General features: G+C 34.9%; 2 protein-coding genes across 2 annotated transcripts; both read left to right on the top strand.

The window, feature by feature from the left end:
• The first annotated feature begins 454 nt into the window (after window positions 1-454).
• LOC140837205 (uncharacterized) lies at window positions 455-2,269 on the top strand. Its single transcript, XM_073203275.1, has one exon. It carries the CDS (start codon window positions 888-890, stop codon window positions 1,962-1,964), a length of 1,077 nt encoding a protein of 358 aa, XP_073059376.1. The 5' UTR covers window positions 455-887; the 3' UTR covers window positions 1,965-2,269.
• A 12,056-nt stretch (window positions 2,270-14,325) lies between these two features.
• Window positions 14,326-15,319, top strand: LOC140836128 (probable calcium-binding protein CML15). The gene has a single exon (XM_073201536.1). It carries the CDS (start codon window positions 14,556-14,558, stop codon window positions 15,042-15,044), a length of 489 nt encoding a protein of 162 aa, XP_073057637.1. The 5' UTR covers window positions 14,326-14,555; the 3' UTR covers window positions 15,045-15,319.
• Window positions 15,320-15,632: the final 313 nt, after the last annotated feature.

Genomic DNA, 15,632 nt, shown 5'->3' on the forward strand with positions numbered 1-15,632 from the left:
TTAATAAAAGAAATACAAAAAAAATGAAATGGACCCAAAAAACTACAAAAAAATCTTTTTACAATTTCGAGGATGATATTTTTGTAATTTATGACATCATCTTGTTTGATACTCTAAATCGGAGTACGTAAATAGAGATGGATTGGAAGACTTTCATTCCTATAATGGAGAAATCTTCTGTTATAGAAGATTAAAGGGTAATTGGTTAAATAACTTCGATAAACTCTTTTTTTTTTAAGAAAATGACCTCCTCAAAAAAATGATCGAGATTAAAAAATAAAATACACCAGATTAATTAGGTTTTAGTAAGTGTCTTTTTCAATCAATCCATATGGTTGGACTTTATAAATAAATCCATTCGTGAGTCATAAACATCGTTACGAAAACAAGTAGAAGAAGCCACGCACAGTCCATCGAAGTGGCGAGAAATGTCAACTGAAATTCTTGGAAAAGTTGAACCTAGCACGACACCTAGAAAGAGATCAAAGGGGGAAGTCTCCCACAGAAATTTAGACAGCAGAAATATCACAGGACCTGTCCTTTCATTCCCTTTTAAAGATGGATGTGTGTGTGTGAATTTTCAATCACTTCAAACTTTTCATTCCCCCACCCACACAATGATGCTGCAGATATACGGACAACACCTGTTCATTTTCTTCCACACTCTTCCTTTTGCCATCAAATAACGTGAACTTTACTCCATTCTTGCCTCCTGAAATTAAGTGGTTTTCTTAAATTTTAAAATAAAATTCTTGCTCAGAAATTTTTTCACTTTTGGTATTTGTATTCAGTATTATTCACCAATTTACCCCCGTTAAATAACGTGTCTGTTACTGATTTGGGCTCTGTTCTTTGCACGTTTGAAGAAGGTGGTAGTCAAGCCAGCCATGAGAGAGAGAGGAAAAGCTGTTGACACTGTTCTCAATTTCTCGGACAACTTCGACTTTTGTGAATCGGAGATGTCATGCAAGAAACACCCGAACCCTTCTTCTGTGGGGATCTGCGCGTACTGTTTGAGAGACAGATTGGTGAAACTGGTGTGCTCCGAGTGTGGAGAACAGCGCCTCTCTTCGTGTTCCTGCTCTGATATTTCTTCCTCGTATCGCAATTCTTGCAGCACGATGGAGGTTGGGAGTGTGGGGAGGGTCTCATTTCTGATAGAGAACGAGAAAACGGATCAGTCCCAACAAAATAATCAGTATTCGAGTTCCAAGAAGAGAGTTGAGAAAACAGAGGAGGTTGTTATGCTGCGGCGGAGCAGCAGTAGCTGCGTGGAAGTCAAGAAAAGTAGGGGGTTTTGGAGGATCAACAGGCTGTTTAGGAGGAAAAGGAACAAGGGTTTGGACAAAAATGGTGAATTTTGCGACGAGAGAAGTGAGATATGGTTGTCTGATATCGTGTCAAGATCAAGATCCCTCTGCAGTCTTCGAGGTGGGAAGAGGCTCAGTTTTCTTGACGAAGGCAGCGATTTGGGCCTTTCGAGTGCCAAGATTTCCGATGTTACGAGTGGGATTTTTCTTGGTCATGAAATGAAATGTGAACCTTTCAGTCAATCGGAGCCAAGAAAAAGTGGATTGAAAGCTGCATTTGGTCCTGGAGATGGCCTTGATTTCATAGGTACTAAAAGGGACTTTGTTCAAAATCCCTCTGATCCTGACAGGGCTCACAGTATCCAAACTTCTTGTGTTTTTCCAGTTAAAGAAAGTGAATTCAGCGCCATGGATGAGTCGGCTTTCATCGATCTAAAGCTTGATTTATTGCCCGAATCGAAGCAAGAATCCTCCGCAGCAGAATCTTCTGATCATGGTGGTTTTGCAAATCTTGCAAGTCTGAAAGGCAATGGAGCTTTTGATAATGGTGAATCTTGTGGAATTACAATGAATGAGAGGGGGTGGAAGAGGGGGAGCAGAAGCCGCAGAGTTTGGAAATGGATCTTCAAGCACCATAATTCTATCAAGAAGTAGTGAGAAAATGGTGAAAAATAATCTGGGATTTTTGATAAAATACTAAATTATTCCAACTCTATGAAATTTCTTAGATCAATGGTGTTTGTTGGTTGAAATGGATGGTTAGAGTGTACATAGAAGCCATTCTGGTTGCTTTTTGTGGTTAGTTTCTTGAAGTACTATGAAGCATTTGCTTTCTTTAGTTTATCTTATTGCACAGGTAATTGAGAACATATTTTTCTTGGCTATTGTTTCTCCCAACATATTTAATGGCCATAGTTCATAAATATTGTTATTACATTCAATATTGAATGATTCTCGTACCTAAGGGTGTATGTCCTTTATAAATATCGCATACAAAGCTAAAACTGCGAGAACCCTTATTTTATTGAGCTTGTAGTTCAATTGGTCACTGTTAAGGTGGAAGTTGCGAGTTTGAGACCCGCCAATCCGGACGGATCTAACATCTAATAAATACATCTATTCATACCACCTTTACATAGAACATAATATAATGTATGGGGGCATAATTATACAAAAAGGGTTTTTTACGAAAATTTGAAGTTTAGAATTAGTTTTATTCATGTTCGAAATTGATACGAATTTCAACTTTTTTTTATTATCTCATCCTAATATATATATATATATATATATATATATATATATATATATATATATATATATATATATATATATTGTTAGAGTAGATGTCCTGCAAGCCAACGGTTGGCTAGGGAATTTATTGATTCAAGTGAAATAAACAATCTTTATTTTAATATAATTTAACTTTTAATGGTCTTGTTATACTTTATCTGTATACCCATGCAATCAACATAGATAAAGTCCTTGATTATGCTTTAATACAAATGAATCGTAATTCGATGTTGAAACTCATTTGTAAACACCGCATATTCTAAATTCGTTCCTAGTCGATTCAGCCGTCTAAAACATGGATAAATGTCGCTTGAGCTCGAGACTAGCATCTGTGATGTTGTGTACTTCGTTTCTTGGTAAGGGCATGGAGATGTCCAAACATGCAGATAGGTAGTCATATGATGATTATACCGAACAACCCTCCCTCGGACTTTCCAAGTGGTTATCATTCATCGAGAGGATAAGTCTGTGGTTATGATTGTACATCATTAGTCTTTACGACCTGGACAACACTAAGGCTCTATATGCTAGGGCTGTGCTTTGACTCGTTTACCGGCTCCAGGAGAGTCATCAGGTGGCGAGGTTGGGTACAATTGCGACACATATAGGAGCAAGTGCATTGTAGTCGGGGATTCACCGCTCACCTACGGGTGTGAATATCCTATGTGATCTGATGAAAAAATAGTGCATGGAATCTCTGGCCAGAGTACGAGATGTACGTTAGAGAAGGAGTTCTCAAATAGTACACGCGATGCTACTATTATAGTTATCACGTAGTTATCGAATTAATATGCAACCCTCGATGAACCAATGGTTGCAGATTCGATCGGGATATATGAGATGAAGGGACCGTACTGTACGTTGATCATAATCGTCTGGTTCTTGTAGGCACTATCAGTGATACCTAGGGATCATGGGGCGATGCTACTAGACGCTCTTACCATGATCCGATGGGTACAATCAGAAATGAGTTCTGACATTCTTGATCAAAAAGTTGATGAAAAAAATGGGGTTAACTAGGGTAAGCCCGAATAAAGAAAATTGTCCTGAATCACAAAGAGTCGTGAACCCACATCTAGCTGTATCCCTGAACCATTGAGGGTCACAGAAGCACTGGTTTACTTGTTCCCGTTGAGATAATAAATTCAATGAGTTGAATTTATAAGAAATAAGTTTGATATGATCAATCGATAATCTTATAAATAAAGTTTATAAAAGCTTATAGAAATTTTGAGAGCATGACTGTTAAGACAGTCAAAGGAGTACACCTACCTTATTTAGACCTTGATGATCTCGAAATTAAAGTGTGCATCATAATAACAAACAAGTTGAAATTGTCACATCGATGATATTGGATCGTCGATCGGGATTATGATGAGATTAATGTAATGACAGCATGGATCATGGGCTTGTAAGAGTATAAGTTCATCATGCAAATTTATTAAAGTTCAAATGGACTTTAATAATTAATTATATTTTAATTGAGTTAAAATATAGCCCATTAAGTTTTTTTTTTAATAAATTATGGTATTGATTTATGTAATATGAAAATATTCATGATACCATAATTTTAGAAATTTGCACACAAAGCAAAATAATGTTAATGCATGATATTCTCAAAATATATGTATTAATATTCGAGATTGCATTTAATATGGTATGGATTTATAATCTTTAGTTAACTTAATTAATCCAATTAATTAGGTTAAAGGAAAGGTTAGAAAATAATTAGAATATTTTTCTAATTAAATGGCATGCATTTCGAAACATATTTCGGTGATTCAAAAGAATGGCAAAAGATTTTTGAAATCTAATTACTTAATTAATGTGATTAATTAAGGAAATGACCATTAGTTACAAATAATAAAATATGCATTGCCTTGGTGGAGATAAGGTATGACCGAAGCTTTATCAAAAGATAAGGATTTTATTCTTATTTTAAATGATGCATCCGAAATCTTTTGACAAGAGATTGAAAAAAAAAATTTCGGCTATTCCAATTCTTTCACAAGCTGCTCTCGAAAAGCTCTCTCAAAACCAAGAAAAATTTTGGCTGCTCCAAGGTTGAGAGTTGTGCCGGTTTTGGGTTCTATCTCTACGCAAATTTCTTCTATATTTCTAGTGCAATTTAGAAGAGGAATAAAAATTCCAGTCGTGGACCGGATTAGGAAATTTGAAGAACGTACGTGAGATTTACAACAAGAGCTATCTCCGCTAACCCCGGAATAGTTGGAGCCAAGTGAAAATTTCATAAAGGTATAATTACTAAACATCCTACGTTTATTTAATTCAAACCATACGAGTGTCCAAAATTATTTTGTTTTTCAAAATAAAATAAAAAATTTTAAACTTCCGCTGCGTTTTAGGCACGTATAAAACCGATATCCAACATATATATATATATATATATATATATATATATATATATATATATATATATATATATTTATGATTTTGGTCTTTCAAATTTCATTGTTATAGCTGAGTGTTTGGGTGTTAATTAGAAGGAAGATATGTTTAGTTTTGTCATCCACCAACTCATATTCGATACGGGAGATTAAAAAATATATTTTTATAAACCACATACAACAGAACAAATTTTTACTTTAACAATGGATTCAAGATGAAGTTAGAAACAAAATATTGGATTCTAAACTGAAACCATTTCATGAAAATGTAAACAGATTCACACAGCTCTATATCTGTCACGCCTTGATATCAAACTTGATTAAAAAAAAGTGTAGATGGATGGCTTGGTTAAAAATCCTTGAAGAACAACTCCAGTACTCAGACAGCGTTTGGGCAGCATTTTGATACTTGGCATAACTTTGTCTCGAAAATTTACAGCACTTGGGGAGAGAATTTTGAAAATATAGAGTGAAATTTAGGTATGATTTATAGAAGAAGGAGCTTGTGTATTTATAGAGGTGATGTGAAAATCTTACAATAATTTGATTGATATTTCTTCCATAAATGTTGCATTACTATATTTTTGAAAAACTTGTGCACCAAATTTGCAAGAATTTCAAAAATATAATGTCTTGGGTGGTAGAACGTGGACAGTTTTTGTGTAGATTCACGACTTAACTAGATTGCATTGAATTTATTAGCTTCCTTTTTGAGAAAAAGTTACCATGCATGTATCATTTTCTCCAAAATTTGATTGATACTCTAGCCCTTGAATATATTGCACTTGATTTTTGAATTTAATATATTTATTTGCTTGAAAATTCTGAATATAATTTAATATTTTTGAATTTATTATTATTTACAATAATACCATTTTGAAAATCAAATCTTATAGATCATGTCCATGATTAAATAAGTAGTTTCATGTCCATAAATTGTGGTTCTTACATCTTTCCTCCTTTATTGGAAGTTTTGTCATCGAAAATGAGATTGGTTCGATCCTCGAAAAGGTAGGGATATTGTTTGTGAATTTTCTCTTCAAACTCCTAAGTAATGTTTTGTTTTGACTGGTTAAACTATTGTACCTTGACGTAGGAAATGATACATCGTCTCAACACTTGGTCATTGGTGACCACAATTTTAATAGGGACCTTTTCATATTTCAACTCTTTTTCCAGGTTACCTTAGATAATGAACGGTTCAATTTCCAGAACATGGATTGGGTCAAGATGTATTTTCTTGGCTGAAACACATTGAAAAAATTGTGAATCCTTGGCATAACTGGTGGCAATGCTAGTCTGTAAGCTAATGTGTCCACTCTCTCCAGAATTCTGAATATTCCTACATACCGAGGATTCAGTTTTCTAGTTTTACTGAATCCAACGACTCATTGCATCAATAAGACCCTTATATTAGTTTTTTCACCAACTATGAGTTTAATTGGTCTCCTTTTAAGATCGCCCCAACTCTTTTTCCGGCCTTATGCAGTCTTGAGTCTGTCTTTGATGATTGTCATTTTATACACTATCTCGATTATTTCTAGTCTAGTTATAGCTTTCTCCAATAATTCGTCTCAGTACAATGGTGATCGCACTTTCATCTGTACATAGCTTCATATGGAGTCATTCCAATGCTGTTGTGATAACTGTTATTGTAAATCAATTAGAGGTAGATGTAGTGAAGTTTAGGGCACATGCCCTCAACATGTCTTCTAGAGTTTGAATTGTTTTCCACTTCTCTTCATGGATATCAATCTCGGCTGAGATAGCTGTGCCCATCAAGTCTGCAAAACTGGTGGGCTGGTAGACTGCTAAGACTGATTGGATTCAGCTATTTAATCCATTCTTGAATCGATGAAACTTCAGAACATTATCTGTCATAATATTTGGGGCATAAGTTTCAAACTTGCTCAACTTTTGTAGTCTGCCTTTGGCTGATAATATTGCTTTAAGAAAGCATCTCATATTTGCTACCACGTGATTTGTCCAGTAGCTGTCATGGTTGGCGAGATTGTTTCTCATCACTTGCTTACTTTGTCTTCTAAGAAAGACACTATCACATCCACTTTAAGTGCCTCGGGAACCTCCAACGGTCGTAGTTGGGTTTTGATACTCTTCAGCTTGCTCTGGAAAACTTTAGGGTCGGCATCTCCTTTGAATGTTAGATACCTATTCTTGCGGAGGGATCCAGTGATATTTGATCCCATTCGACAGTAGATGTTAAGGTGACTGATTGTTGACTCTTGAAGTGTTGTTTCCATTATAGTGGCTATGGCCATCAGGCCTACTTGGTTAAGGCTAAACCCTGATGGTAGTGGTGGAGGTCCATTCCTGTCTTCGTTGTTGTGGATATTACGGTTGGCGTAACGTGGATTGTAGTTTTGCCTTGGTGGTATGCCGATCATTTCCTACAAATCATAAGTTTATAAAAATTTGTTGCATGTTTAGTATCGACAAAAAACACAGAATATATTGCGCTGAGTAAATTTGAAATCAATGAATAAATAAAAAAAACATCTCTTTATTGATTTTATAAAAGTAAAGGAACATAGTCAAACTGAATGGGATAACTAAGCAGCAGTACTAACAAAGATATAGCAACAATCGAAAGAAAAACTCATAGTAACTAAGTAAAACTAGAACGACGAGAACATCATATTCCAATATTCTACATTTCCTACTGCTTCTATGAGCTCTGCCTCAATTTCTTTGGGGGTCCTCATCATCAGACTTGTCTTCTTGTAATTGCTCAATAAACTGCATAAGTTGGGTATTCTCCTCTGTGAGTTGTGCAACTTGATTCTTCATCCCATGAATTTTTGCATCAGCCTCGATTAATAACTAGCAGGAGTGGTTATGGTGTTGGTGGCACTCAGCTCGATCTTGCTGATTCTTGATCCTTAGGTCCTCAGTTTACTTGATCAAACTGTGGCTGACATTTGAGATATTAATCATGGTATCACAGACTTCCTCTGTACTTTCTTGTTCCTTGCACTACGTTGTTTTTCCTTGGTTGCTGGGTGTCTCTACACAGTCTCTCCTCCCGGTACTTACTAGTCTCAATATCATCCCTCAGTGTGATGTTGTCTGCTCTTAGTTGCTCATATTGATGGATAGCTTTGTTTAAATGTTCCTTCAATTCCACCTTGGATGTGATCAACGATTCGTTTTCTTTCCTTTGCTTACCTAGTAGGGCTCTAAGACGCTTAATAAGAAGATCTTGGTTGTTGAGGGAAAGCTGCTTCATGCGGATGACAGCATGTGCACGAGTGCGAGGTTTCAAGGGAGCTGATGGAGCTATTTTCTGAAATTTTTAGCTCCATATAAACCAAATACCAAACGTGAATATCCGACATTGTTCAACAATTACATAATCGCCAAACAACGAGCCTCATATAACATATTATAAACCAAAAGTAGTTTATTTCATAAATACTATAAAATAGAATCGTCTTTACTACATAAATTTCGAAAATGATAAAAATTTGCGGATGTGTTTACTACTTGAATTATAAACATAAATAAGCGAAAACTAAATTAAAATCATGATTTATCTTGTTACCACCCCCAAAACAGGTCTTAATTTTCTTCCTCGATTTCATCTTCTTACTTATCTGAGGATGGTAGAGTAAGAGGTGAGCGATATAATCATCACTTAGTAAGCGGGGGCTGCTCGAGCACATACATGACAAATACACATGATCTTTGAAAAGCAGCCTATCATGCATAAAATATTTCGTATAACATTTATCATAAGCATAAACGTAAGGGAAACATTGGCATAAACACTGAGATTCATCTACTTTATATGGTTTATTGATATCAGTATCTTATTTTTACTTCTCTAAAGAGAAGAAGCCAAATAACGGTTATAATCCCACCGTGTAAGGCCATAAACTCATCGTATGTTGGAATTCTTACTCATAACCAGTTGAATCCTCACAGTGCGAAAACATTGTGTATCATATCACAGGAAGGGGAATAAGAATAATAATGCTCGATCGAAACTTTAAAAAACGAACTGAAACAATTCATATACAAATTATTTTAAAACATAAGCCAACTTACCTCAAACTTGATCTAAAAAACGTGTAGATGGATAGCATGGTTCAAAATCCTTGAAGAACCACTGCCAATGTCTGGGCAACACTTTGATAGTTGTCATAACTTTGACTTGAAAATGGACAACACTTGGGGAGAGAAAATATAGAGTGAAATTTAGGTGTAATTTTTGATAATGAGGTCTTGATTATTTATAGAAGTAATGTGAAAATTTACCATATTTTTATTGATATTTCTTCCATAATTTTGAGATAATTCTTTCATAATTTCGAGATTCCAAGGATATTTCTTCCTTAACCGTTGCATTACCATATTTTCGAAAAACTTGTGCACCAAATTTGCATGAATTTCAAAAATATACTATTTTGAGTGGTTGAACGTGGACTGTTTTTTTTTGTTTTTTTTGTTTTTGCAGATTAATGACATAAGTAGACTGCATTGAATTTATTTGCTTCCTTGTTAGACAAAAGTTATCTTAGCTTGCATATATTGTTTTCTTTCAAATCTGATTGATACTCTAACTCTAAATATCTAAATCTTATAATAGTTGGTATTAGATTTTCAAATTTAATATATTAGTTGGCTCGAAAATTCTGAATACCATTTATTATTTAATATTTTTGAATTTTTTATTTCTTACAATAATATCAAAATTTCGAAAATACAAACTTATACATGTCTATGATTAAATAAATAATTATATACCCACAATTCGTGGTTCTCACAATTTCTCACCTCTAAGGTTCAAAACAAAATACTTTCGTTTTAATATCATATATGTGAATTTTAGAAACAGATTTTTGACACAAATTTTTTTTATTCACGTCTCAATTTTTCATCAGCAATAGAAATATCATACATCAAAATGAGTTGTGTTGGGTTAAGTGTACTTGAGTTAGAGTAGTATTGAAATTATTGAGCTCATTGAAAGTTCTCGTGCTTTAAGTTGTTGACGTTGCGCCGCTTGATATAGTTAACTACATGAGTTCTAAAAGAGTACCGCCAGATCTTAACTAGCAACTCTGTCTCTGTTGAGAATATGGTCGACGGTAGAGAAATACTGAAACTGATCTTTAAGGGATATCAGATAACACTAGTAGATAGACACACATCTTCCCTGATTCATGAGTCTAACAGCCCGATCCATTAGCATCCAAGTATTTGCATTATGTGCTATCGCAAATATAAAAAAATAAATTTGTGCTTTGACTAACAGCAAAACTATATGACCTTAATAGTAAGCGATTGATCCAATCAAATTGCAAAAAGTGAGCGTAAGAACAAATTAACATTTGCATGCATGCATAAAAAATAGCCAACAATTGCTAGTGAACTTGACAAGAAGCTGCACAGAATCATGCCGGTGCTTTAAAAAAATAAGGGCTGGCCTGCTGGATGTGGTGCTTCATTAGGAGCATTGCATCTGGCTAAAATGTAATTATATAAAATGTTTTAAAAAATTAATTTTTTTAATGCACTAAAATTTTAATTTATTTAAATAAATTTTTTTCCAATATATATTAGGGCATGTGCATCCAGCACACATTGAACCTCGTCTATGCATGCAATAATATATTTTAAATTTGTATAAATATATATACATTGTCTGTTGGAGAACAATTCATAATTGCAATTTATTTTATTTATTAGTAGGAGGGCATGACAATTAATAATCGAGCCGTACGAAATTATAATTTCAAAATATTTGCCCACTCCATCCCGGAATTAACACAAGTAACTTAAATAAGAGTAGGTCTATGATCTCACGAATATTTATCTGTAAGACGGATCAATCCTACCAATATTCACAATAAAAAATAATAACTTTTCATAGATATCCCAAATAAGATATTTGTCTCACAAAATATGACCCATGAGATCGTCTCCCACAAATTTTTGCCCTTAAATAAATACTACTATTATTAAAAATCACAATATTTTTGGTCCAAATTTTAAATAGTACTAGCCTCATGTGCACGCATTGTGTCAATGTCTAAGTTGTTTTTCTTTATATTTCTTTTTTAAATAAGTTTTTTAGTTTTTCTTACATAATTTTTTTAATGCAAAAAAATAAATAAGGCGGTTAAAAGAAAGAATAGAATTTTGGTAATTTTAAAAATTACACCAGGACATTATTTTGTCTCTCTTATGACTAAAATATTATATATTTATATTATGACTAAAGTGTTGTATATATTATAGAAGTCTGTTTCTGATGTATCAAAAACATTTTTTATCCGTGAATTTCAGATGATTTTGATCCCGATATTAATTCGTCATTAAATGCTAACTTAAAAGAATAAGTGCACCCCATATATACCCCATTAATTTTCTAAAAAAAAAATTGAAATCGAATCTTGGAAATACAACCTTTTTTTTTTTTTTTACTGTCCAAGGCTTCGATACATTTTGAAATCGAGAAATCTCTACAAATGCAGGTGCTATCCGAGAACAATTAGCCGATCTAGATTTATGAATTATTCTACACAAAAAATATTCAAGTTATAATTTATTTTATTTATAGTTATAAAGTATGAACTACTCATTGATTGTTTGAACACCATCAGAAAAAACTTTCTCCTGTGCTACGAATGAAAAGGATGAAAGCGAATTGGTATGATAAATCCTCATCTGCAAATTAGTCATTCCCCGACGTAGTTTATTTTCTCAACGAATAAGAATGAATAAATAATAGTAAGAGTGAAATCTTGATCTAATTTGAAAAGGCGAACAAGTCCCCGAAAATAAAATAAAAAATACCTTTTTATACTTTTTTTAGACCAAGAACGTTTTAGCTCCTGTGGGGACCCGGACGCTAATCAAGTTCTTAATCATCATTGGGACAATTTAATCAATTAAATTAAACAGAGTCTAATTTTTTTTTAAATTACGGAACGAAATGGAATACGTGCAAATATACATATCAGTATTAAAAGTACAAGTCTGGTACTATATACAATCATTCGAGCTACAGTTAAACAACTACATCTCAAGTGTTCCAAACCCTATGTCTCCACTCTAATCACGATATCTCTTCATCTCCTCGACCCATGTAGTCATGCACACATACAAACACGACAACAGCCGGATAACTCCGGTGAGAATAAAATCCCAGTATAAATCAATGAAACATGCCATCATATAAATAAACAATGTAAAAGCGTGTAACAAATATCAATAATATGTATCAAATCTGAAAACATAATCAATACAAAACTGTCAATCATACTCGTGACTCCACGTCTCAGACTAGACTCAATCCTAGTTTAGGGATTCCGGTTTCCAGATGTTGGTATTCCTATATCGAACATCAGTAATAGAAGAAAATCCAATTCTATCCACTTCGATATAAACAAACATCCGGTGTCTTGACCTATCCGTCACAGACTGTGGCACTATCGTCAATTCACTATCTTGTGACAATGTGCAATGTGCCAGTGACGATTCCATCACTATCGGCACTTATGTCACAAGATCACTCGTCTAATGCTCATCTAATACATGCTTCCTATAATCAATAGAACAAGCATATCAAATCAAATCAATGAACACAATAATAATAATAATAAGTATGTGATTTAGGGAAACTCAAGTATATCCTACTCGAGTCGATCTCCCAATACCACATTGACTTATACCTTTCTTTCATTGCAGTTCTGACGACGTTCATGTCTGGAATTCTAAGTTTGTCCATCCCTCAATCTGGCAATGACAATATCAATAATATCATATCAATATACTGTTCCAATCAATACCAATATGATCAATCTGGATTCAACTCCAAAATCAACGGCATAACGGAACGATCTCGACATCCCCGTCAATACCACATCAACATATATCAATTACAATCTATAACTCATATCCAATACAATCTGTAGTCAATCCATAATACAAATATGTCCAATATCAATCGATATATTCTGAAAAATAATAACAATTCCATAATCAATCTGTTTCTCAATCTGATTTCGATTCTACGATGTCTAACATGTCAAGAACATCATATATGAAGCGTATTCGATACCAACAATATCATAATTTCAAAACATATCAAAACTTACATCCAGTTGTAGCATACGTCGATAGGAATACAGTATTGAAGTCGGATTCAAAATCTAACGGACGAATTTCGCAAAAATCACAAATTTATTTCCTGGCCGTTTTCCTCTATTTCCTTTTATCAGCTGAAGGAATTATATATATATATATATATATATATATATATATATATATATATATATATATATATATATATATATAGTGCATGTAAGGGACGTGTGGCCTCACCTATGCATTGCACGTCTTGCGCATATGGACGACCATCCTCGGCGCATATGCGCGAGACATAATGTCTCGGCGCGTAGCCTTCCCAGCAGCTCGCGCATATGCGCGCCCTTACTTGGCGCATATGCGCGAGGCCCTTGTTCATTTTTCCCAACTCTCGGGTACCCTCGCGCACATGCGCGGATTCATGTCGCGCATATGCGCGAGGCTCGATCCTCACACATAATTCAAATCTCCTTTCCGTCTATCTCAGTCTAATCCGTACCATCTATAATCACATCAATTAATCAACAAATCAGTTGCGCGAGGCTCGATCCTCACAGATAATTCAAATCTCCTTTCTATCTATCCCAGTCTAATCCGTACCATCTATGATCACATCAATTAATCAACAAATCAGTTGCGCGAGGCTCGATCCTCACACATAATTCAAATCTCCTTTCTGTCTATCCCAGTCTAATCCGTACCATCTATAATCACATCAATTAATTAACAAATGATCAGTTTAGATTAACAACACGGCAAATCTCGGGCATTACCGCTCCTCTTAATTTTTTCACATGCAACTTTTTTGATTTATTTTCCTTTTATTATAAACCAACATCAATATTTTTTTTAAATCTAACGGTATTGTCTTTGATTGACCAATCTCGTGGTGCATGGATGAACTTTGCTAGAAGAAATCTCAGTCTTATATGTGATTTTATCTTTCAGACAGCTATTCCTTTGTTTATGAAACCTTTTAATTTACCTAATTTAAGAAAAAGCAGTTTCATTTTTTAAAAAATATAATTTTTTTGAGATGATCTTATTTAACATAAAAATATATTTTTTTATAAATCGAATCGGGTCGAAGACTCGTCTCACAAGATTAACTTGAATGAAAAAATTTCATCCTATCCAAGCAATGAAAAAAAAGAAATATAATTATTTCTACTATTACTATTATTATTATTATTATTAAATAATATACAATTTGGAGCATTATCATTGACGCCGTCACTCACTCAATCGGTTCTTTCCCCCTCGTCAATCGTCATATACGCGCTTTCTGGGTGAGATCACATTGCATTTTTCCGACGATAAATACAAACACCAACCTCACTACATTAAACTCCCCAAAAATCCAAGATTTTGAGCCAACATCAACAAATCCATTTTTCGTTAATTCATCTTTCTCCCAAATCCCATCACCGAAATGCAGTCCAAGATCCAATCCGATCAGCTCAAACAGCTGAAAGATATCTTCAACCGGTTCGACATGGACCGGGATGGTAGCCTCACGCACCTGGAGCTGGCGGCCCTCCTCCGCTCCCTCGGCCTGAAGCCTACCGGCGATCAAATCCATGCCATTTTAGCCAACATGGATGCTAATGGCAATGGCTCGATCGAATTCGACGAGCTGGTGGAAACCCTTCTGCCTGACATGAATGAAGAGCTCTTGATCAACCAAGCTCAGCTCATGGAGGTTTTCCGGTCGTTCGACCGCGACGGAAGTGGCTACATAACGGCGGCGGAGTTGGCGGGGCAGATGGCGAAGTTGGGACATCCTCTGACGTACAAGGAACTGAGTACCATGATGCGAGAGGCCGACACAAACGGCGACGGGGTTATCAGTTTTAGTGAGTTCGCTAATGTGCTGGGAAGATCAGCCGCAGATTATCTTGGCCTTGCGTCTGTGTCCTAGTAGACTCGCTACTCGGCTCGAGTCGAATTCGAATTCGAAGTCGAATTCATCTGTAAAGCTCTAACGTTGACTGGACTTACTGATTGGCTAGCTGATGTCGAGTTCATTCGGCATATTCTTTTGTTTTGTGTTTGTTGATTGAATCCATGGCAATAGAAAAATGGCAAGTGGAGTTCTATTAGTGTATATTTCGATGAATTTAATAAGTGATTGATTGGTTAGAATGATTCGAAGAAGTTTACAAGATAAGCAAGTTGTAGCATTTAATAAGAAGATGGACATGAATAGACGTGTCAAAATGGGTTGGCGGGGTGGGTCAGCCCGCAACTCGTCGCAACCCACCATTAGACGGGGCGGGCCAACCTGTCATTTGATGGGCCTCTAAATGGTCAACCCAACTCACTTTGGGCCACGAGTTAGGCGGGCCGATCCACTTACTTTTTTTGAGAAAAAAATACTAAACAATATCGTAGTAAATATAGAAGAAAAATATATTACAGTCAAATAGTTTCATAAAATACTTAAAAATATTGAAATAAAAATTTAAGAAAGCATACAACATAATCCATAAAAAGTAAAGTGTTTAAA

This window comes from Primulina eburnea, chromosome 7 (genome assembly GCF_022965805.1).
Source record: "Primulina eburnea isolate SZY01 chromosome 7, ASM2296580v1, whole genome shotgun sequence".
NCBI classification, from domain to species: Eukaryota; Viridiplantae; Streptophyta; class Magnoliopsida; order Lamiales; family Gesneriaceae; genus Primulina; species Primulina eburnea.